At 43.8% G+C, this 25,348-nt stretch overlaps 1 protein-coding gene across 5 annotated transcripts in view; it reads left to right on the forward strand.

The window, feature by feature from the left end:
• LOC139275199 (sister chromatid cohesion protein PDS5 homolog B) overlaps positions 1 to 25,348 on the forward strand; it is a 297,515-nt gene that overhangs the window by 180,954 nt on the left and 91,213 nt on the right. For all 5 annotated transcript variants that reach the window (XM_070892340.1, XM_070892337.1, XM_070892338.1 and 2 more), the window contains 4 exons: positions 1,140 to 1,298; positions 2,123 to 2,191; positions 12,313 to 12,449; positions 22,843 to 22,966. In XM_070892340.1, the coding sequence (XP_070748441.1) occupies positions 1,140 to 1,298; positions 2,123 to 2,191; positions 12,313 to 12,449; positions 22,843 to 22,966 (489 nt within the window). The remainder of the gene's footprint in view (positions 1 to 1,139; positions 1,299 to 2,122; positions 2,192 to 12,312; positions 12,450 to 22,842; positions 22,967 to 25,348) is intronic.

The raw sequence follows: 25,348 nt of genomic DNA on the forward strand, positions 1-25,348 counted from the left end.
GCTGTAATAAGAATGCATCTACAAAAAGTTTGGAAGAGATCATAGAATCTACTGCACAGGTGGAATGTCTTAATATGTTCAGGTCCATGGTGTAAGGGTTGCTCCAAGATGACCATGCCAGAATGAGCATAGTTCAAAACCAGTTTAGTTTTCTGACAGACTTGTAAACCATTACCTGAGCCAGGATGGTCTGCAGTACCCAAGGGCAGTGTCGATGTTTGACCAAAAGCCTGGCACACTAATGGAATCTAGTGGTCGAGACCAGTCACTAGGGATGAGGATTCTTCTCGCTCTGCACCAGATGATGCTATAAGCTAATGCCCGAACAGGTATGGTAGCTCCAGTTTGATGAGCAGTGGCAAGGTCATCCGGGTGCATTATGATGAGAAGCTGCATGGCTTTAGTTGGCTAAACTCCAGCAAACACCTTCATACACTTGCTCTGTTAATCAGTGCTATAGTGCTCTGGTTCTCTTTGTGGGGAGTGTGCATGCACTTCATGTAAGACAAATAAAATTTGCCTAGATTTCGCAGCTTGGTTTTAATGACACCAAAACAGCTCCCTGCCACTTTTCCTTCTTGGTAATTTGTTATGAATATACTCAAAGTATGTATGTTCACCTTGTATGTTGTTTATCCTGGTTACTCTGCCAAAGTTTCTGCAGAGTCTCGGTTGTAAAAGTCTGTTTATACATGTTTTAATTTCAAGTACAATCCTCGCTCTAACTCGGGTAACTTAGTTGGCTTCAAGTTATAGGTCACTGTATATGAAACATTTTTCGATCGCTTGTTTAAACACAAAATTCAGTTTTCCAGTAAAAGAAAGATAACCTTGTGAACATGTCGCCACCAGTAGTTTGTTTAAAAAAAAATCTGTTCACTTCAAGTACCAACAACATCCTTTTATTACTCTAAATGCTTTTGTGGGATGTTTATGCTCCCAGTGAATGCATCTTGGGAAATTGCAGCCTGTGATTTTCTGCTAATGGATGGAAAATCTTGGGCTATGCACCCACGGTTTCCTGTGAGGCATTCCCTGGCAGTAGCATTACCCCACTCGGATGCCAGAGCACAGAATCAGCTTTGTGGTATGTGTAGCAAAAGACTTGTAATCTGATTGCCTTTTCTTTTCTTTTTAAGCCTTTGCACAAGAGTTTGGATCCCAGCAACCCAGAGCAGCTCATAACTCCATTGATTTCAATTGGACACATAGCAATGCTGGCTCCGGAACAATTTTCTGCACCTCTGAAATCTCTGGTAGCTGGCTTTGTTGTGAAAGATTTGTTAATGAATGACCGAGTAAGTACAATTGTTAGGACAATTTGAATAGATAATTTATTTTAGATTTTTTAAACTTGTGTTATCTTTCACCTGCGCACCAATTTCAGGCCAAGGTGAGACACTGGTTCCTGCTAATGACTGTCTTTCGTTGATCATGTAAAAGATATGTTAGTGACCCAAGTTGACTATCCTCCAAGATTTTTTTTTCCCCCCTCCAGTGAAGCCTTGCCTGACCTTTGTTGCTCTTCTTGATATTGCAGAGATTGGGAGCTCAGTGGCTGAGATGATATGGTCCTAAGCCATTGCTGACTTGCTCATTTGTGCACTCTTACATTCTTATGTTTTGGAGTTCCAGCATGGAGCACTACTTTTCGCTACACAAGTGTTGGGCAGTATGTGCCTTATCAAGAATCAAAGTTATGCGAAGAGTTTGCTTGAAAGAGTAAACTAAATAAAACCCGGATGACACTTTCCTAAGTCCTTTTTATATGTTTTTTTTCTGATTGGCTGTTTTTGCACGATAGTGAGTCTGGTAATTGTGCACACTATTGGTGCTGTATGTTTACTTGCTATTTTCATGAACCTATTAAACATTAATAGTTAGTGTTATAATTTTTTTCTCTCCCTTCTTACCTGAGAAAGCAGATTATAAAAATGCTTAAGGCTATTCAAGATACATTTATCTCAAATCTGCTTTTTTTTCAACAGTTTTTTTTATGAATTAGGTTTGTGTGGCCAATTGATGAAATTGTTTTTTTCCTAAGTATCTGAGATATGCATATCTCTCCTGTATTTTAAGTGATTTCAATATTCAAATCCCAGTCATCACATTCTGTCATTAGTTTCCAGTAAAGAAGACAACGAAGCTTTGGGTACCAGATGACGAAGTCTGTCCTGAAACGCTGACAAAAGTAAGTACTGTTTAGTAAAGCACTTCAAACATTTTTTTTAAAGGATTTCATTTTCCTGTGCTACTTTCACCTTTCACCATTTGAGGAGTGATCTAATGGAGGTATTTTAAAATGATAAGGGATTCACTTAGGTAGATACAGAAAAAAGGTCATTAACCTGAAATGTTAACTCTGCTTCTTTCTCCACCGTTACTTCCTGACCTGCTGAGTGTTTAGCATTTTCTGTTTTTATTTCAGACTTCCAGCAGTGTTTTGCTTTTGTTAAACTATTTCCTCTAGTGGGGGAATCCAGAATAAGAGGGCATAATTTTAAAATTAAAGCTCCAGGCTTCACTTCACCACTTCTTCTTAGGCAGACCCTCTGAGCTGAGGATGACTTGCTTCCACATTAAAAATGAGTTCTCAGGTGACTGAAGAGTCTAAAGCGGAACCGACAGTCTCTCTCACAGGTGGGGCAGATGGTGGTTGAAGGGATTTTCATTGAACGACCGGTTGGTTGAAGTGCTTGGGTTATCATGCGCTCCTATCGCTTGGTCCCCACTTCCTCCCAGCGAAGAGACTCTGTGTTTGGTGCCTTCCTGGATTATTCTCTTCCACTTTGAACGGTCTATGGCCAGGGATTCCCAGGTGTCGGTGGAGATGTTACACTTATTCAAGGAGACCTTGAGGGTGTACTTGAAGCCTTTCCACTGCCCACCTAGGGCTCGTTTGCCGTGTCGGAGCTCCAAGTAGAGTGTTTGTTTTTGGAGTCTTGTATCGGGCATGTGCACAATGTGGCCCGTCCATCAGAGCTGATCGAGCGTTTTCGACGCTGAGGATGTTGGCCTGAGCGAGAACACTGACGGTGCGCCTATCCTGCCAATGGATTTGCAGGATCTTGTGGAGGCAGCGTTGGTGGTACTTCTCCAGTGCTTTGATGTGCCTGCTGTACAAAGTCTGCCTCTGAAGCATATTGGAGGGCGGGTATCACTATTGCTCTGTAAACCATGAGCTTGGTGCCGGTTTTAAGGTTCTGGTCTTCAAACATCTCTAACAGTCTCCTCGCCAGCCTCCTGAGTTTCACCCCACATAAAAATAGAGCTAGGAGTGAAATCAGGAAACACTTTCTCACGAAGTGTAGTGGAAATCTAGAACTCATGGCTCCAAAAGTCTGTGGATACTGGGTCAATTTGAATTTTATAGAGGTAAGATCTATGGAATTTTGTTGGGTAAGGATATCCAGGGATATGGAACAAAGGAGGGTAAAGGAAGTTGAAGCAAGACCAGCCATGATCTCATTGAATGGCTGACCAACTCCTGTTCCTATGTTCCTATCTACTTTAATGATATCAAGTTCTATTTCACCACTACTATTCTTGATTCGATGACCAGTAGTGTCGTGTCTGTTTGTCTAAAATTGCGTCATGACTGATTCAGTATCTTACATAGAAACATAGAAAATAGGTGCAGGAGTAGGCCATTCGGCCCTTAGAGCCTGCACCATTCAATATGATGGCTGATCATGCAACTTCAGTACCCCATTCCTGCTTTCTCTCCATACCCCTTGATCATGGGGAAGCCATTTAGGACCGAGATGAGGAGGAATTTCTTCACCCAGAGAGTGGTGGACCTGTGGAATTTTCTACCACAGAAAGTTGTTGAGGCCAATTCACTAAATATATTCAAAAAGGAGTTAGATGAAGTCCTTACTACTAGGGGAATCAAGGGGTATGGTGAGAAAGCAGGAATGGGGTACTGAAGTTGCATGTTCAGCCATGAACTCATTGAATGGCGGTGCAGGCTAGAATGGCCGACTCCACCTATTTTCTATGTTTCTATTACCCCTTATCCTTAGACTGTGACCCCTGATTCTGGACTTCCCCAACATCGGGAACATTCTTCCTGCATCGAACCTGTCCAATCCCCTCAGAATTTTATGTTTCTATGAGATCCCCTCTCATTCTTCTAAATTCCAGCGAATATTAGCCTCGTCGATCCAGCCTTTCTTCATATGTCAGTCCTGCCATCCCGGGAATCAGTCTGGTGAACCTTCGCTGCACTCCCTCAATAGCAAGAATGTCCTTCCTTACATTAGGAGACCAAAACTGTACACAATATTCAAGGTGTGGCCTCACCAAGGCCCTGTACAACTGCAGTAAGACCTCCCTGCTCCGATACTCAAATCCTCTTGCTATGAAGGCCAACATGCCATTTGCTGCCTTCACTGCCTGCTGTACCTGCATGCCAACTTTCAATGACTGATGTACCATGACTCCCCTTTTCCTAATCTGTCACAATTCAGATAATATTCTGCCTTCCTGTTTTTGCCACCAAAGTGGATAACCGCACATTTATCGACATTATACTGCATCTGCCTTGCATTTGCACGCTCACCGAACCTGTCCAATTCACCCTGCAGCCTCTTGGCATCCTCCTCATAGCTCACACTGCAACCCAACTTAGTGTCATCTGCAAACTTGGAGATATTACATTCAATTCCTTCGTCTAAATCATTAATGTATATTGTAAATAGCTGGGGTCCCAGCACTGAACCTTGCGGTACCCCACTAATCACTGCCTGCCATTCTGAAAAGGACCCGTTTATTCCTACTCTTTTTGCTTCCTGTCCCAACCAGTTCTCTATCCACGTCAATACATTCCCCCCAATACCATGTGCTTTAATTTTGCATACTAATATCTTGTGTGGGACCTTGTCAAAAGCCTTTTGAAAGTCCAAATACACCACATCCACTGGTTCTCCCTTGTCCACTCTGCTGGTAACAATCGTCAAAAAAATTCTAGAAGATTTGTCGAGAATGATTTCCCTTTCATAAATCCATGCTGACTTGGATCGATCCAGTCACTGCTTTCCAAATGCGCTGCTATTTCATCTTTAATAATTGATTCCAACATTTTCCCCACTACCAATGTCAGGCCAACCGGTCTATAATTACCCGTTTTCTCGCTCCCTCCTTTTTGTAAAAAGTGGTGGTCCATTAGCCACCCTCCAGTCCATAGGAACTGATCCAGAGTCGATAGAATGTTGGAAAATGATCACCAATGCATCCACTATTTCTAGGGCCACTTCCTTAAGCACTCTGGGATGCAGACTATCAGGCCCTGGGGACTTATCGATCTTCAATCCCATCAATTTCCCGAATACAATTTCCTGACTAATAAGGATTTCCTTCAGTTCCTCCTTCTTACTCAACCTTCGGTCCCCTATTATTTTCGGGAGGTTATTTGTGTCTTCCTTAGTGAAGACAGAACCAAAGTATTTGTTCAATTGGTCTGCCAATACCTTGTTCCCCATTATGAATTCACCTGATTCTGACTGCAAGGGACCGACATTAGTCTTCACTAATCTTTTTCTCTTCACATATCTATAGAAGCTTTTGCAGTCAGTTTTTATGTTCCCTGCAAGCTTATTCTCATACTCTCTTTTCCCCCTCCTAATTAAACGCTTAGTCCTCCTCTGCTGGATTCTAAATTTCTCCCAGTCCTCAGGTTTGATGCTTTTTCTGGCCAATTTATATGCCTCTTCCTTGGATTTAACACTATCCCTAATTTCCCTTGTTAGCCACGGTTGAGCCACCTTCCCCTTTTTATTTTTACGCCAGGCAGGGATGTACAATTGTTGAAGTTCATCCATGTGCTCTTTAAATGTCTGCCATTGCCTATCCACAGTCAGCCCTTTTAAGTATCATTTGTCAGTCTATCCAAGCCAATTCACTTCTTATACCATCGAAGTTAGCTTTCTTACGTTCAGGACCCTAGTCCATGAATAAACTGTCACACTCCATCTTAATGAAGAATTCTACCATATTATGGTCCCTCTTCCCCAAGGGGCCTCGCACGACCAGATTGCTAATTAATCCTCTCTCATTACACAAGACCCAGTCTAGGATAGCCTGCTCTCTAGTTGGTTCCTCGACATATTGGTCTAGAAAATCATCCCTTATACACTCTTGGAAATCCTCCTCCACAGTACTGCTACCAGTTTGGTTAGCCCAATCTATATGTATGTTAAAGTCACCCATAATAACTGCTGTACCCTTATTGCACGCGTCCCTAATTTCTTGTTTGATGCCATCCCCAACCTCCCTACTACTGTTTGGTAATCTGTACACAACTCCCACGAACATTTTCTACCCTTTGGTGTTCTGCAACTCAACGCTTACAGATTCCACATCATCCAAGCTAATGTCCTTCCTTACTATTGCGTTAATCTCCTCTTTAACCAGTAACGCTATCCCACCTCCTTTTCCTTCCTGAATATTGAATACCCCTGCATGTTGAGTTCCCAACCTTGGTGACCCTGGAGCCATGTCTCCGTAATCCCAATTACATCATATCCGTTAACAGCTATCTGCGCAGTTAATTCATCCACCTTATTACGACTGCTCCTCGCATTGAGACTCCGAGCCTTCAGGATTATTTTTTTAACACTTTTTTGTCCTTTTAGAATTATGTTGTAATGTGGCCCTTTTTGATTTTTGCCCTTGATTTCTCTGTCTTCCACTCTTGTTTATCTCCTTTCTACCTTTTGCTTCCGCCCCCTTTTTGCTTCCCTCTGCCTCCCTGCTTAGATTCCCATCCCCCTGCCATATTAGTTTAAACTCTCCCCAACAGCACTAGCAAACACTCCGCCTAGGATACCGGTTCCAGTCCTGCCCAGGTGCAGACCGTCCGGTTTGTACTAGTCCCACCTCCCCCAGAATCGGTTCCAATGTCCCAGGAATTTGAATCCCTCCCCCTTGCACCACTCCAAGCCACGTATTCATCTGAACTATCCTGCTATTCCTACTCTGATTTGCATGTGGCACTGGCAGCAATCCTGAGATTACTACCTTTGAGGTCCTACTTTTTAATTTAACTCCTAGCTCCCTAAATTCAGCTTGTAGGACCTCATCCCGTTTTTTACCTATATGCACCACGACACCTGGCTGTTGACCCTCCCCCTCCAAAATGCCCTGCAGCAGCTCCGAGACATCCTTGACCCTTGCACCAGGGAGGCAACATACCATCCTGGAATCTCGTTTGCGACTGCAGAAACATCTGTCTGTTTCCCTTACAATTGAATCCCCTACCACTTTAGCTCTCCCACTCTTTCCTGCCCTCCTGTGCAGCAGAGCCACCCATGGTACCATGAACTTGGCTGCTGCTGCCTTCCCCTGATGAGCCATCTCCCCCAACAGTACCCAAAGCGGTATATCTGTTTTGGAGGGAGATGACCGCAGGGGATCCCTGCGCTATCTTCCTTTCCCTACTCTTCCTGTCGGTCACCTGTTCCCGATATGCCTGTGTAACCTTGACCTGTGGTGTGACCAACTCACTAAACGTGCTATTCACAACATCCTCAGCATCGTGGATGCTCCAGAGTGAATCCATGCGCAGCTCCAGGGACGCAATGCGGTCTGTCAGGAGCTGCAGCTGGACACACTTCCTGCCCACATAGTAGTCAGGGACACCAGAAGCGTCCCTCATTTCCCACATAGCACAGGAGGAGCATGACACGGGTCCGGGCTCTCCTGCCATGACTTAACCCTTAAATTAACATAATTTGGCAACAAACCAAAGGTTTCTTACTGATACGAAAAGAAAAAGATAAAATACTCACCAATCCATCAGCCAATCACTTGCCCGCTTGGCTGTGACGTCACACATCGATTTCTTTTTACTTCTTGGTTTACTTTCTGCCCCTGCTGCAACTGGCCTCCTCCTGACTGCCGCTGTTCCAAGCTGTCGCTGCCCTTTGTAGTCCTACGCCCGCTCCTCTCTCGCGATGCTGGCCTCCCGACCAAAGCCATCGTCCAGTCAAAAACTCTGCATCCATGCACTAAATACTATTCCTCTTCCTCGCTGCTCGCTCAAGTTGAACTAAACTCTGCAGATTATTTGTGTCCAGTATGAATCTGAACTGAGCTTCAAACGCCATTGCCAATATCACAGTTACAACATGGCTCACCCCTGCCCTTGGCTCACTTTCATTGCTGTTGAAACTCTCATCCACACCATTGTCACCTTCAACATAGAAACATAGAAAATAGGTGCAGGAGCAGGCCATTCAGCCCTTCTAGCCTGCACCGCCATTCAATGAGTTCATGGCTGAACATGAAACTTCAGTACCCCCTTCCTGCTTTCTCGCCATAACCTTTGATCCCCCGAGTAGTAAGGACTTCATCTAACTCCCTTTTGAATATATTTAGTGAATTGGCCTCAACTACTTTCTGTGGTAGAGAATTCCACAGGTTCACCACTCTCTGGGTGAAGAAGTTTCTCCTCATCTCGGTCCTAAATGGCTTACCCCTTATCCTCAGACTGTGACCCCTGGTTCTGGACTTCCCCAACATTGGGAACATTCTTCCTGCATCTAACCTGTCTAAACCCGTCAGAATTTTAAACGTTTCTATGAGGTCCCCTCTCATTCTTCTGAACTCCAGTGAATACAAGCCCAGTTGATCCAGTCTTTCTTGATAGGTCAGTCCCGCCATCCCGGGAATCAGTCTGGTGAATCTTCGCTGCACTCCCTCAATAGCAAGAATGTCCTTCCTCAAGTTAGGAGACCAAAACTGTACACAATACTCCAGATGTGGCCTCACCAAGGCCCTGTACAACTGTAGCAACACCTCCCTGCCCCTGTATTCAAATCCCCTCGCTATGAAGGCCAACATGCCATTTGCTTTCTTAACCGCCTGCTGTACCTGCATGCTCACCTTCAATGACTGATGTACCATGACACCCAGGTCTCGTTGCACCTTCCCTTTTCCTAATCTGTCACCATTCAGATAATAGTCTGTCTCTCTGTTTTTACCACCAAAGTGGATAACCTCACATTTATCCACATTATACTTCATCTGCCATGCACTTGCCCACTCACCTAACCTATCCAAGTCACTCTGCAGCCTAATAGCATCCTCCTCGCAGCTCACACTGCCACCCAACTTAGTGTCATCTGCAAATTTGGAGATACTGCATTTAATCCCCTCGTCTAAATCATTAATGTACAATGTAAACAGCTGGGGCCCCAGCACAGAACCTTGCGGCACCCCACTAGTCACTGCCTGCCATTCTGAAAAGTACCCGTTTACTCCTACTCTTTGCTTCCTGTCTGACAACCAGTTCTCAATCCACGTCAGCACACTACCCCCAATCCCATGTGCTTTAACTTTGCACATTAATCTCTTGTGTGGGACCTTGTCGAAAGCCTTCTGAAAGTCCAAATATACCACATCAACTGGTTCTCCTTTGTCCACTTTACTGGAAACATCCTCAAAAAATTCCAGAAGATTTGTCAAGCATGATTTCCCTTTCACAAATCCATGCTGACTTGGACCTATCATGTCACCATTTTCCAGATGCACTGCTATGACATCCTTAATAATTGATTCCATCATTTTACCCACTACTGAGGTCAGACTGACCGGTCTATAATTCCCTGTTTTCTCTCTCCCTCCTTTTTTTAAAAAGTGGGGTTACATTGGCTACCTTCCACTCCATAGGAACTGATCCAGAGTCAATGGAATGTTGGAAAATGACTGTCAATGCATCCGCTATTTCCAAGGCCACCTCCTTAAGTACTCTGGGATGCAGTCCATCAGGCCCTGGGGATTTATCGGCCTTCAATCCCATCAATTTCCCCAACACAATTTCCCGACTAATAAAGATTTCCCTCAGTTCCCCCTCCTTACTAGACCCTCTGACCCCTTTTATATCCGGAAGGTTGTTTGTATCCTCCTTAGTGAATACCGAACCAAAGTACTTGTTCAATTGGTCTGCCATTTCTTTGTTCCCCGTTATGACTTCCCCTGATTCTGACTGCAGGGGACCTACAGTTGTCTTTGCTAACCTTTTTCTCTTTACATACCTATAGAAACTTTTGCAATCCACCTTAATGTTCCCTGCAAGCTTCTTCTCGTACTCCATTTTCCCTGCCCTAATCAAACCCTTTGTCCTCCTCTGCGGAGTTCTAAATTTCTCCCAGTCCCCAGGTTCGCTGCTATTTCTGGCCAATTTGTATGCCACTTCCTTGGCTTTAATACTATCCCTGATTTCCCTTGATAGCCACGGTTGAGCCACCTTCCCATTTTTATTTTTACGCCAGACAGGAATGTACAATTGTTGTAATTCATCCATGCGGTCTCTAAATGTCTGCCATTGCCCATCCACAGTCAACCCCCTAAGTATCATTCGCCAATCTATCCTAGCCAATTCACGCCTCCTACCTTCAAAGTTACCCTTCTTTAAGTTCTGGACCATGGTCTCTCTGGAGGCTTCACTCCTCCAACACTTTCTTCGCCAACATCCTGAGTTTCACCCCACAGAAACTCCAACTCATCCAGAGCTCCGCCACCTGCATCCTATCCTGTGCTAAGCCGTTTGCCCTATTCAAACTATTGAGACCCATCTCCTATGTGTTGAATTCACAATTCCATCCTTTTTTTCAAATTCCTCCATCACTTCCCCTGATCCTAGCTCTGCAATCTCTTCCAACACTATTTCCCAGTTTGGAAATTCTGCTCAATGAAATCTGGCCTTTTATTCATCCCCTCCCTCTTCATTATATGTTTGAGTCTTCCGTTGTCAGAGCCCTATATTCTGGAGCTCTTTTTCCAAACCCTTCCGTCTTGCTAAATCTGTCCGCACTTTCACAAGTCTCCTCCAAACCTCCTTTGGCGACTAATTTTTCTTCTACTGTTTGCTGTCTGTTTCTCCTTTTGTGAAACATTATATAAATACAGGTTGGTTTTTTTGTTTACTCCTTTCATGTTGCTTTAGTTTTTGGTTGTCTCATATCTTCCCAGTTGTTCAGTGCTACAGTCCCCATCACTTAAAACGTCCACCTTTTAAAAGACGCAGTCGCATAAATCGGCCAAAGAACATTTGCATCAAGGTCATTTTTGAAGTTGCTGGTTACTGTCTTAAGTGCTCGTTTATTTTGGGCAGAAATAACTTAATGTGATATTGTACAAGTGAAATGCACATAAAAATATAATGTCTGTCTGTGTATCCATTATTTTTATGTATGCATATATAAAACAATCCAGGAACTACACAGAGTAAAGACTATGCTCCCTTTGCAGCACCCTATCTGTAATACACAACACACAGAAATTTAAATAGGGCAAAACAGAAAGTAAGAAATATCTACTGAAGCTCTAGTTTCTAATCTGACTCTATGCCCGTCTGTGATATAACTTAGTTCCTCTGCCCTGCTGCAGGACCTGTCTGACCCTATTCAGATAATGAAGCATTGCTGCTTAGTATTGAGTTAGTCTTTCCATATGAAGCATCAAAAGGTTAGAGAAAAGGCAGCCTTGGTCTGATTTCATTTGAGGCATTACGGAGATGTATCCTTGGACGCTGGAGAGTGACAACCCAGAGGAGAAAGGGGAAAGTTGGAAAGGACTGAAATAAGTAAGTCCTTGGTCAGGTCTAATATCCGCCAGTAAGGAGGGTCGTTCGGAGCTGCGGATGCTGATGAGGGACAACAGGAGAAAAGAGAGTGCAGCCACATTAAACCCGCCATCATGTATGACTAGCAAATCAAGTTTGCATGAGCACCCCCGCTGTAAGCGGTGAGGACTGCAGTGCAGAACATATTTAAGAATATACATCTACGCAGGCATTTTACTTTTATGATCTTTGACTACAATTGGGGGAAAAGAAAGTTTGTTGACTTTGATAGAAAATCATTTTCTATCTATATAATTATCATTAACCTTGATCGCAGTGCTATATAAGCTATAGATTCCTATGAATTAATGCATGAGCTTGATGACCAGTTGTAAAATGGTTACAAGTGGAATCACTTTTAAAAGAAGCCCATTAACCTAATTCTCTTTTTAATGAATCACCCCTCATAAAGTTAATTGGTATGATTGTGTGCGCGTAGAAATGAACTCCATACAGTAATTAATAATTAGATATCTAGTCGACATGCAGATTGTTGCGATATTCACTATAGTGAATCTTTTTTATTGCCGTTGCCAACATCGAAATGAATGATTATTGAATTAATTTTAGTTTTTGCTCAAGCCATTTGACTTAGTCAATTTTGGATGAAGGCCGACAATACAAAAGTATACCTTGAGATCATTTCTTTTTAAACGTGTTTCAAGGTTGTTTTTTTACTTTTACAGATACAGGCCATGAAGATGATGGTGCGGTGGTTGATGGGAATGAGGACCAATGTTAATAAATCAGGAACCTCTACCTTGAGATTGCTAACTGCAATATTACATAGTGATGGTGACCTGACAGAACAGGGGAAAATTAGGTGTGTAGTAACCAGTTGAGACAGTATATGTGCTTTTCAGGTAGATACTGTGTTTTGTATATCAACTTGCAGGGACAGTAGGTGTTTTTTGTATTCTTACCAAGACTTTGTATGAGAGATATTGGTCATTATGAAGCTTCGTTTGCCATTTTGTACATTTAGTACATTTTGAACTCAGTAAATAAAGGAATAGAAAAATTGAACCCTGATAATAGCTTGAACCCTGATTGCCACAAATTCTAGAATTGGGGGATGTCGAGTTTAAAAAGGCTAAGGTGCACAGACTCTTTGCATTTAAGTAAAAGCCCATGGGATCCAGGACAAAGTGGATCCAAAATTGGCTCAGAGGCAGGAAGCATAGGGTAATGGTTGATGGGTGTTTTTGTGACTGGAAGGCGATATTCAGTGGGATTCCGCAGGGCTTGGTGCTGGGTCCTTTTGATTTTTGTGGTATATATCAATGATTTAGACTTGAATATAGTGGGTATGATTAAGAAGTTTGCAGATGATGCAAAAATTGGCTTTGTGGTTGATAATGAAGAAAGCTGTGGACTGCAGGAATTTAATCCGGATAAGTGTGAGGCAATGCATTTGGGAAGGTCTAACAAGGCAAAGGAACACACATTAAATGGCATGACAATGAAAAGTGTAGGGGAATAAAAGGACCTTGGAGTGCAAGTCCCCTGAAGGTAGCAGGCCAGGTAGATAAGGTGGTTAAGAAGGCATATGGAATACTTGACTTTATTAGTCAAAGCATGGAATACAAGAACAAGGGTGTTATGCTTGAATTATATGCAACACTGGTTAAGCCGCAGTTGGAGTACTGATCACCACATTACAGGAAAGATGTGATTGCACTGGAAAGGGTGCAGAAGAGATTTACAATAATGTTGCCTGGACTGGAGAATTTTGGCTATGAGGACAGGTTGGAGATGCTGGTTCTGTTTTCTTTGGAACAGAGGAGGCTGAGGAGAGGCCTGACTGAGGTGTATAAAATTATGAGGGGTCAACAACCAGGGCATAGATTTAAAGTAATTGGGGGAGGTTGAGAAGATATGAGGTGAAATTTCTTCACCCAGAGAGTGGTGGGAGTCTGGAACTCACTGCCTGACAGAGTGGTAGGGGCAGAAACCCTCACCACATTAAGTGCACATCCAAGTATTTTTTTTTTAAAAAAGTGCCGTAACCTACAGGGCTACGGACCAAGAGCTGGAAAGTGGGATTAGGCTGGATAGCTTTTGGTCGGCCGGCGCAGACACGATTGGCTGTAAATTGGCCTTCCATGCTGTAAATTTCTATGGGCTAGACTTTCCACTGATGGTTGCTGGGCTATTGACTATCATCATCATAATAGGCAGTCCCTCGAAATCAAGGATCTTCCACTCTAAAAGTGAGTTCTTGGGTGACTGAACAGTCCAAAAAAGAATTGCCCAAATAAGCAGGCTATCGCCCATTTTACTTTTTAAACAAAAAAATGGAAAGTTGGGCCGGATCATCACCCAAAGATTGCTGGCCCAACTTTTGGTGCACTAGACTATCACATCGCCAAGGTGATCGCCCACAGCAACTTTCGACACATCGTCCACACATCGCCTGGCTGATCGCTCGCTGATAAGGTTGCTGGAGGAAAGCTGCTCCTACCTGGCACTCTTCACAGAATTCGGCATTGCGGATGCCATTTTGAAAGTCGGAAGAAGTGAGGGGTTGCTTGAAGAAGGGACTCATCGGGATAATTTTAATTTGTGAGTTATTTTCGGGCCTTACTGACTTGCTCGCTTTTATATTTATTGAGGGCCATAAAGGGCATTTATAGCATTAGTGATGGGGTCTGTAACTTCTCTACCATTATTTGTAAATGCTCATGCTGGAGAATGCAGTTGGGTATAGTGAAGAGTCCATCAAAGAGGTGGCAGACTGATGCGGAGGTGGGGACCTTGCACCCGACGAACTTACCTTAACTTGTCTGATAGCTCGTGCCTTAGGAGGTTGCGCTTCCGAAAGGATGTCATCGCTGAGAAATGCCAGCTAATTAAGAGAGATCTGCAGCCTATCTGGACCGCACTGCCTGTTGAGGTAAAGGTTACTGTGACACTTTCCTTCTACGCATCGGGCTCCTTTCAGGCTTCAGCTGCCGACATCTGTGGTATATCTCAGCATGCCACATATTGCTCCATTCGACAGGTGACTGAAGCCCTTTACGCTCGCAGGATGGACTTTATAAACTTCCCAGGGAGCCATAGAACAGGAGGGCTTTGGGTTTCTTAAGAATAGCAAACTTCCCCAAGGTGCAGGGAGCAACAGAATGTGTACGCACGTCATCCTGAGAGCACCTTTACAGGATACGGAGGTATTTCCAAACCAAAAGGGATTCCACTCCCCGAATGTGCAGCTCCTTGTCAACCACATCCAAATCATCATGGCAGTAAATGATAATTTTCCAGGCAGCATCCATGATGTGCACATCTTGCATGAGAGCACTGTCTCTGACCAGTTTAACAGTCAGCCACAAGGTCACGTTTGGATGCTGGAGAATAAAGGATATGGCCTTGCCAGCTGACTCATGACCTCCCCGCGTAATCTCCAGACAGAAGCTGAGAAGCGTTACAATGAAAGCCATATAGTGACATGCAATATCCAAGACAATAGGAATGCTGAAGCAGCGCTTCAGATGTCTGGACCACTCTGGAGGCAACTTGCAATACCACCCTGACCAAGTCGCTGAGTTTATTGTGGTGTGCTGCATGTTGCATAACCTAGCTATAAGGAGAGGACAACAATTGCCAGATGGGGCTGCCGGTCCACCTCAGGAGAGAGCAAAGGCGGAAGAGGCAGCCGAGGAGGAGGATGATCAGGACTTCTGGGAGGACAATCAGCCTGACGACGAACCCACGCCCCCCCCACCCCCGCAAGACTGGAAAAACCCTGTGGCAGCTGCAAAACTCTTGAGTCAGCAGCTTAAATGAATGCTTTGCATGAACTTACATTGCTGACAGTTACAGTTATGGAAAGACAACACTTGCAGTTGCGTAACGTTTCATGCTTGCCTGGCCTGGCCATTGTTTTCCAACAATTGTATTTGTGTTTTACCGAACCTTACATTATTAGAAGACACTGCACAACAATTGTAAAATTCAATAAAAATTTATAAGAATTTAACAATGTAATTTTTCAACTATAACAACCCCACCACCCCACCCCCAACAATCACTCAACAATAAATTTAAAAAACAACAACAATAAGACAATACAACATTATTTCACACTAAAACACCCCTCTCCCTACCTGCGGCCTCATTTCCCTCCAGGTCCTCTGCCCAGCCTCCCGTGTCTTAGCCCTCTGTTTGAATCTCCGGGTAGTGGGACGAGGCAGATGTGCAGCGGGCGACGTCAAGACTTCCTGCTGTCGGGTGGGGGTGACGGTGGCAGGATCAGCTCGGGGTGGTGGATGGGAAAACATTTCTGAGGAAACTATTTCCGAGCCAGAAGGAAGCTCTTCCTCTTGACTCGCATCTGTGCTGGCGGTTGGTGGGATGGCACCTTAGGGTGCAGTGCCGTCTCCCGCCAGTCTCGCATGCCGCAAGGCATGGATGGCGGCGGTTTGCTCACGCATCTCCCGGATCATCTGCATATCCTCCGATATGTGAGTGGACATCCGGGACATATTCCCCTTGTACACACCAAACACCCGGAGGAGGTCGTGACTTATCGCGACACTCTCCATGCACAGTCTGGTCCAGCCCTCAATCCGATCTGCTAGTGGAGGCGTGTGCTGACCTCGCTGACTTGACCCTCTATGGGGTCGGCGTGAGCACTAAACGCCTTGGCGTTGCCGGCTGTAAGCCGCTTGGCCCCCCTGCTACTTCTGTCGAAGATGATGATGAAGAAGTGGCCGCAGGTACTACTGGCAGCTGGATGGAAGAGGCATCCTCCACCCTTTCCGTAACATTCTCCTCCTCATCTGGTTCTGGTTCCGATGATGATTACCTGTGGCGGTGCAGGTGCGGCCTTCCTCTGCGCCATAGGAGTTGTTGGACCTGCAAAACACTATTGAACTTATTGGAACAGAAGGGATTCTTGGATTGTGCTGGCATACATGGGAGGAGCAGCACGACTACACTCAATGTGACCGACATCTATGTGGAATTCACTGCCCCAGAGAGCTGTGGAGGTTGGATCAATCGGAGATGGACAGAACGATGTGAGTGAAAGTCTATGGGGAGCAGGCAGGGAAGTGGAGCTGAGCCCTACATCAGATCAGCAATGATCTTATCAAATGGCGGAGCAGGCTCGAGGGGCCAGATTGCCTGCTCTTGCTCCTATTTTTATGTTCTTAGGTTGTTAACCTGAGAGTAGGACAGAAGCTGCATGCATAACATGACATCATTCGTATATAAATTGCCATTAGATTACTTTGAATTAACACTGCTTTACACATTACTCGCGTGATGCAAGGGAGGGCTCTGCCTCACCACGGGTGGTGGCTGAGCGACTGTGGCTGCCGACCAGTGCCGCAGCCTGTTCCTCAAGGTCGATCAGCGTTGCCAGCTGTGCAGGTCCTCCTCCGGTGTGCCTACGCTCCAAGCGATTCTTACTTATCTTCCTCTGCAAACGTGACGAGCATGGCATAAACTAATTGACTAGGTACGATCATGGAAAGACAACAACTTCCAACGTTGTATGCTAATAGGATTTGTATCCACAATTGATGCATGGTTGTAACAAAGATCGTGTTTAGGATCTAATGCTTGACACAAACATCTCAACTACAATCTCCATTGACGGGCCCCCAGGGGTGGTGGGAATCAAAATAGCTGGTGAACTCGGCAATGACAGGAGCTCATGTCCCAAAGTGTTCCAGGGCAGACAGTGAGCAAGGGCAGCTCTCCCCCAGTCCAGGCTGAGTCACTGTGTAAGTGACAGCAGCTGGAGAGACTAACACAGTCTGGGTAAAAGGTGACTGGACACCTAAGTGCTCAGTCGTACTCCATCCACCAACGTAACCCAAAAGGAGACGGTGCCAAAATTAACCAAGGTGCACGTTCCGAGCCCTGTCCAGATCTTAGCCGGGAATATATACAAAAATAACCAGCTTAATTTCAATCCGGGAGATTTGCATATTACGTGGATCATTAAAATTTAAAATCTATTCCATACTTACTCTTGCCGAAGCAACCAGGCTGTTCCAGCGCTTGTGGCACTGGTCTGACCCCTTCGCTTAGTGGGACGCCGACGAGGCCACGTTGGCAATCTAGCCCCAAATCTTTCTGTAGGCCTGGGGTGAAGGTTTCCCACACTCATCCTGGATTAATTGGCCCCACCTCGCGTGCACCTCGCTGAGCAGGACCTCGTTCACCTCAGCTGAAAAGGGCTATGCCCTCCTCTCCTCCACCTCCTGCCCACTCTCAGCAGACTCGTGCTGGGACATATTAATGCTATCAATTATTTTCTCTCTCTCCTTTCTCTCTCTCTCTCTCTCTCTCTCTCTCTCTCTCTCTCTCTCTCTCTCCTCTTTCCTCCCCACCCCCTAATCTTCTGTGCATGCACGGATGACCTCTGACCTCCCGAATCGCGGGAAAATTTGTTTGCAAAAAACACCGCATGCGCAGGAGGTCATTGCTCGGGAAGCCTTGCCTTCCACATCGCTGAGGCCCATTTCATTAAGGATGAAATAGCAGCGCATTTGGGAAAGCAGTGACAGGATCGCGATCCAAGTCAGCATGGATTTATGAAAGGGAAATCATGCTTGACGAATCTTCTGGAATTTTTTGAGGATGTAACTAGCAGAGTGGACAAGGGAGAACCAGTGGATGTGGTGTATTTGGACTTTCAAAAGGCTTTTGACAAGGTCCCACACAAGAGATTGGTGTGCAAAATCACAGCGCGTGGTATTGGGGGCAATGTACTGATGTGGATAGAGAACTGGTTGGCAGACAAGAAGCAGAGAATCGGGATAAACGGGTCCTATTCAGAATGGCAGGCAGTGACTAGTGGAGTGCCGCAGGGCTCAGTGCTAGGACCCCAGCTCTTTACAATATACATTAACGATTTAGATGAAGGAATTGAGTGTAATATCTCCAAGTTTGCAGATGACACTAAACTGGCTGGTGATGTGAGCTGTGAGGAGGACAATAAGAGGCTGCAGGGTGACTTGGACAGGTTAGGTGAGTGGGCAAATGCATGGCAGATGCAGTGTAATGTGGATAAATGTGTGATTATCCATTTTGGGTGCAAAAACACGAAGGCAGGATATTATCTGCATGGTAGTAGATTAGGAAAAGGTGAGGTGCAGCGAGACCTGGGTGTCATGGTTCATCAGTCATTGAAAGTTGGCATGCAGGTACAGCAGGTGGTGAAGAAGGCAAATGGTATGTTGGCCTTCATCGCTGGGGATTTGAGTATAGGAGCAGGGAGGTCTTACTGCAGTTATACAGGGCCTTAGTGAGGCCTCACTTGGAATATTGTGTTCAGTTTTGGTCTAATCTGAGGAAGAACGTTCTTTCTATTGAGGAAGTGCAGTGAAGGTTCACCAGACTGATTCCAGGGATGGCGGGACTGTCATATGAGGAGAGACTGGATCACCTGGGCCTTTTATTCACTGGAGTTTAGAAGGATGAGAGGGGATCTCATAGAAACATATAAGATTCTGACGGGACTGGACAGGTTAGATGCGGGAAGAATGTTCCCGATGTTGGGGAAGTCCAGAACCAGGGGACGTAGTTTTAGGATAAGGGGTAGGCCATTTAGGACTGAGATGAGGAGAAACTTCTTCACTCGGTGAGAGTTGTTAAGCTGTGGAATTCCCTGCCGCAGAGAGTTGTTGATGCCAGTTCATTGGATATGTTCAAGAGGGAGTCAGATATGGCCCTTGGGGCTAAAGGGATCAAGGGGTATGGAGAGAAAGCAGGAAAGAGGTACTGAGGGAGTGATCAGCCATGATATTGAATGGCGGTGCACGCTCGAAGGGCCGAATGGCCTACTCCTGCACCTATTTTCTATGTTTTGCATCGCTAAGGCCCAATCCACATCGCTGGGCTACCGCTGGGGGGAAAAAAGCCGAAAGTTGTGATCCGAAAAATGGGCGATGTTCCAACGATCCTGAAAGCTGGAACATCGCCCATTTTTTGGGCCCCAGCGATCGAAGTGGAAAGTCTAGCGCATATGATTCTATGATTAACTACTTTATGCAGAAGGTGGTGAACTTGTGTAACACAGTTTAGTGAAGCAGTGGAGGCAGATAGTGTAGAAGAAATTAAGCGATTTAAGTGATCGATATTTGGGTGAGTAAGTGATTATGGGGTATTGATCTTTGGGACCAGCAGATAAACTGCATAGTCCATTCAGTTCTGTACATTCCTTTACAAAAGGAGGGATTTCTGTACTTAAGAATAGGATAAGATGCGTTTCCATTTTTTTGCATTCAGTATTGACATCAAACACTCTTAGTGCAAGTGCAGTATTGATTCGACACGGAAAAGCTCTTCCTGCAATTCCCCAGGGGCACGTTTTAACCTCTACCTCAGACCTTTAACTTGTTAATGTGCTTTACCTTGCCAGGCCTGGAGTTTCCTTCTCATTTGCGCCGAGAAACACACGTAATCCGGGCGCAAACCAATTACGTCGCTTAAAAAATTGCAGAATTTTGGGTATAAATTACACTCGTAAGTACAATATCCCCAAGTCTCCTTGATCTTTTTCAGCCATCCATCAAACCCTCTGCCCGAACGAATCTCTGCCCATGAAGCTAGCCTCGCCCAACTCTCAAATGCGAGTAAAATCCAAATGCACTTGATTGAAGGATCTCTTTCCATTGCGACTTGGTGCATAAGAACATAAGAAATAGGAACAGAAGTAGGCCATACGGCCCCTCGAGCCTGCTCCGTCATTCAATAAGATCATGGCTGATCTGATCATGGACTCTGCTCCACTTCCCCACCTGCTCCCCATAACCCCTTATCTCCTTATCGTTTAAGAAACTGCCTATTTCTGTCTTGAATTTATTCCATGTCCCAGCTTCCACAACTCTCCGAGGCAGCAAATTCCACAGTTCTACAACCCTCAAGAAATTTCTCCTCTCTGTTTTAAATGGGCGGCCCCTTATTCTAAGATCATGGCCTCTAGTTCTAGTCTCCCCCATCAATGGAAACATCCTCTATGCATCCACTTTGTCAAGCCCCCTCACATTCATTTCGATAAGATCACCTCTCATTCTTCTGACTTCCAATGAGTAGAGGCCCAACCTACTCACCCTTTCCTCAAGTCAACCCCCTCATCCCCAGAACCAACCGAGTGAACTTTTTCTGAACTGCTTCCAAAGCAAGTATATCCTTTTGTAAATATGAAAACCAAAACTGCACGCAGTATTCCAGCTGTGGCCTCACCAATACCTTATATAGCTGTAGCAAGACTTTCCTACTTTTATACTCCATCCTCTTTGCAATAAAGGCCAAGATACCATTGGCCTTCCTGATCACTTGCTGTACCTGCATATTATCCTTTTGTATTTCATGCACAAGTATCCCCAGGTCCCGCTGTACTGCGGCACTTTGCAATCTTTCTCCATTTAAATAATAACTTGCTCTTTGATTTTTTTTCTGCCAAAGTGAATGACCCCTCACTTTTCAACATTATAATCCATCTGCCAAATTTTTGCCCATTCACTTAGCCTGTCTGTCCTTTTGCAGATTTTTTGTGTCCTCATACTGTTTTTCCTCCCATCTTTGTATCGTCAGCAAACTTGGCTACGTTACACTCAGTCCCTTCTTCCAAGTCGTTAATATAGATTGTAAATAGTTGGGATCCCAACACTGATCCCTGCGGCACCCCACTACTTACTGGTTGCCAACAAAAGAATGAACTATTTATCCCGATTCTCTGTTAGTTAACCAATCCTCTATCCATGCTAATATATTACCCCCAACCCGTGAACTTTTATCTTGTGCAGTAACCTTTTATGTGTCACTTTGTCAAATGCCTTCTGGAAGTCCAACTACACCACATCCACTGGTTCCCTTTATACACCCTGCTCATTACATCCTCGAAGAACTCCAGCAAATTTGTCAAACATGACTTCCTCTTCATAAATCCATGCTGACTCTGCCTGACTTAATTTTGCTTTTCTAAATGTCCTGCTACTGCTTCTTTAATAATGAACTCCAACATTTTCCCAACCACAGATGTTAGGCTAACTGGTCTATAGTTTCCTGCTTTTTGTCTGTGGGAAAGAAAATAATTGTTTTATTAACATTTTTGAATTTTTTTTTTATTTATCCGTGCACAAATCTGCTCTTTTATGTTTCTCTGGATTTTTATGGCACAAGTATGTCACATTAAAAATGGAAAGGTTCCCCAATTGTAGGTCCTTAACCTGCTGTGCTTGATGTACATGAATGATGGTTAAATGAGTTGAAACACAAATTTTCATACTTAAGGAAGAAATATATGGCGTAGGTTCAGTGCTTTCCTTGACCTGTTTGTTTATGCTGATTTGCGCCATTTTAAGTTCGGCGTGTGTCTTCTAATAAGATTGGGAGGATACTTGGATACTTTGGATTGGCAAAATGGGCACGACATTGGACATATTTTCGGTCTTGACTTCCACATTGTGCCCACGGAGAAAAATCCAATTCGAAAACTTGTGCCTTTTTTGGGGGGAACTGACCAATTTATTGAAAATGAGTGCTGTATTACTCTTGGTCATGCTGATTAGAAACTGAACTAAAACTACCCAAACTTCATTCAGAACACTTACTGGAGAGAGAAGACTCATGCCATTAGTTTGGGCTCAATTCCAATCCTGCTCTTAGCAGTCTGTGCCTTCACCTAACTGCATCTGACATGCTCATGATGGTCAACATTGTTTGCCATAAAGATGGAAGAGAATGCTGAAGTCTTTTTTAAATTAGCTAATTCAGGTTTTTAATCACGTGTTTAGTTCAATGTAAACAAAAGCAAATTCTGCTTCCAAACAAACTTTAACTGCATGGTTATAATTTGGTTTCGAATGTAATTTTAAAATTTAGAGCATGTGGAAGATTTCAGTTGTTTGATGCTTAGCACTCACTGTAATGTCATATTGTGGTGCCTTGATGAAAACTTATGTTTAATATTGTAGTGTTCAATAGAAAAAAGTGTAGTTCACCAAAATTTGTTGTGCAAAGTGAAACTTGAGTGAGCTGCAAGAGAAGCTGATGTTTTTTGCACAGACATATTATCAAATTAAATAATTTGAAAATTGAATAATTTGATAATAGAAATAACAGATGGTGATGAGTGATCAGTCAGGTTTTGTCATTTTTAAATCTCTGAGCTGAACACAGGTTGTTATCTACATCATGAGGTTAAAGTGTAGATGATCTCCCAATTAACTTGTCTGTTTTCCTGTGTTCTTTTGCAGCAAACCTGATATGTCACGTCTGCGCCTGGCAGCTGGCTGTGCTGTTTTGAAGTTAGCACAGGAACCCTGTTACTATGAGATCATTACCCTCGAACAATTTCAGTTATGTGCACTGGTAATGAATGTAAGTGGCTTTATCCATCTTAAAATGTAATATTCATTTTTGTCAGCAGACTGGGATTGTTTTTGCTTTTGATTTCCAGATATAAATACCAAGTTGGTGAGAAAAACAAACACCCTCATAACATTTGGGTTTGTAAATTTATAGCCAAATAGAGCTTTTAGCTTTAGATAAGATAAGTCTTAATATTTTTTTTTAATCTATTCTATTTTAGTACTGGCTGACTATATTGACATGATTTATGACAACAATGAAGAGTTTTGTTTACAGCTTTGGTTTACAACAGTTGAGGACTAATAATATGCTTGTTTAGAGTGTAATTGGAACATAAGAACATAAGAAATAGGAGCAGAAGGAGGCCACCTGCCCCCTTGCCTGCTCTGCCATTTAATAAGATCATGGCTGATCTGATCATGGACTCGGCTCCACTTCCCTGCCTGCTCCCCATAACCCTTTATTCCCTTATCACTCAAAAATCTGTCTATCTCTGCCTTAAATATATTCAATGTCCCAGCCTCCACAGCTCTCTGGGGCAGAGAATTCCATAGATTTACAACCCACTGAGAAGAAATTCCACCTCATCTCAGTTTTAAATGGGCGTCACCTTATTTTGAGACTATGTCCCCTAGTTTTAGTTTTCCTTATGAATATCCTCCTCTGCATCCACTTTGTCAAACGCCTTCATTATCTTCTCTGTTTCGATAAGATCACCTCTCATTCTTCTGAACTCCGATGTGTATAGGCCCATCCTACTCAACCTATCTTCATAAGTCAGCCCCCTCATCTCTGGAATCGACCTAGTGAACCTTCTCTGAACTGCCTCCAATGCAAGTATATCCTTCCTTAAATACGGAGACCAACTGTACATAGTACTCCAATAGTGGCCTCACCAATACCTGTGCAGTTGTAGCAGGACTTCTCTGCTTTTATACTCTATCCCCCTTGCAATAATTGGATTACGAGTAAGATATATTGTGTATCTCAACTCTAGACTGCTCTGTACCCTGTAACAAAAACACATTTTACAATATGGTAAGGTTTTATCGACCGTATGCTGAATTGTCCTAATGTAAGAATTTCTCTCTTTGGTAAAGTTCGTAAACTATCCTGATTAGTGATCTATGACAAACTTGCTAAAATGGCTCTGAAGTGCCTCATGTCTACCATGCCTGTGTCCCCGCATTTGTGCCCTGTGGTGATTAGCTTATTAGGAATGACGTTAATTGGCCCTTTATATTTCATATTTCATGACGATAACCTCCAAACTAGTTATCACATGTCTCGTATGTCATTTTTAAAAATGTCTTTTTCCATCAATTTGTTTTTCTCCCCTCGCCATTCCTCCTGCTCTGAAGTTATTGAGGGTATGGCTCACTGAGTGTCCTCCTGATGCCTTATCCCAAATGACTCTATACGTGGGTCACGATGCCGAGTAATGGCTGACTGACCATGTCGGGTGTTGCGGTAGCTTCAATCCTGTTGTCACTTGATATCCCACTTCCAGCAGGATAGCTTTCTCCACGTTCCTCCATGCAGTGGTCAATTTTGCAAATCCTCCAGCTGCCTTCACACAGAATAGACATGAGATTGAACCTGGGAGCATATTGGTCTTGGTGGCTAAATTACACGCTACTTCAACCAGCTGAGCTGTCGGGTGCTGTCTAGATTTTTAACATCAACTGGCGAACTGCTGTTGCCTTGGAGGGCTTGCTGAAAAATGGTACGAGAATGTACTTGCATTGGTGTCAAGATATTATTAGATTCAAACTCCTCCAGTTAAACAAATCTCTTCACCAATTTGATGTGTGGAGTTTGAAATTCAATGTAATTAAATTAATCAAATTTAGTCTTGCTAACTAAACCTATGATGAACATGATGTTTTGGCTTCTGATGCATGCAAACAAATTAATAGGAAGAGCACTGGCATACTATAACTTGCAAGAACGAACTATTGAAATGTAGCTTGAAAGTTGAAAGTCGGCTTACTCATCTCATCTCGTGGCTGTTGATGTGCTCAGCTGTATTATAGTGTATTTTCATGCATTGACTGAATTAGGATTGTACGCCATTGTTGATACTCTTGTGATAGCTGGGATATGCTTCAGAAAGTAAGTGAACTTGTTGTCCGGTGACAGCTATCGTATCCAGGTGAGAACAAATGTGTTATGAGGTGGCATGGCTTGGATTTAATACAGCAAGAATAGTGATCAAGCAAGACCTTGTATCTTCATCTTCTTTATCTCTCTCACTATTCTAATCATTGTTCCCCTTTTGATGACAAAAGCAGTTTGCAAAAAAAAAAATGCTCTGGTTAAACATTAAATATTTTTCACATTTATCTCTTTCTGGTTGAAGGTGATTCATTGGGCCCAAGTTTCCATTTT

The sequence above is a fragment of the Pristiophorus japonicus genome, chromosome 10, assembly GCF_044704955.1.
Source record: "Pristiophorus japonicus isolate sPriJap1 chromosome 10, sPriJap1.hap1, whole genome shotgun sequence".
Classification (NCBI taxonomy): Eukaryota; Metazoa; Chordata; class Chondrichthyes; family Pristiophoridae; genus Pristiophorus; species Pristiophorus japonicus.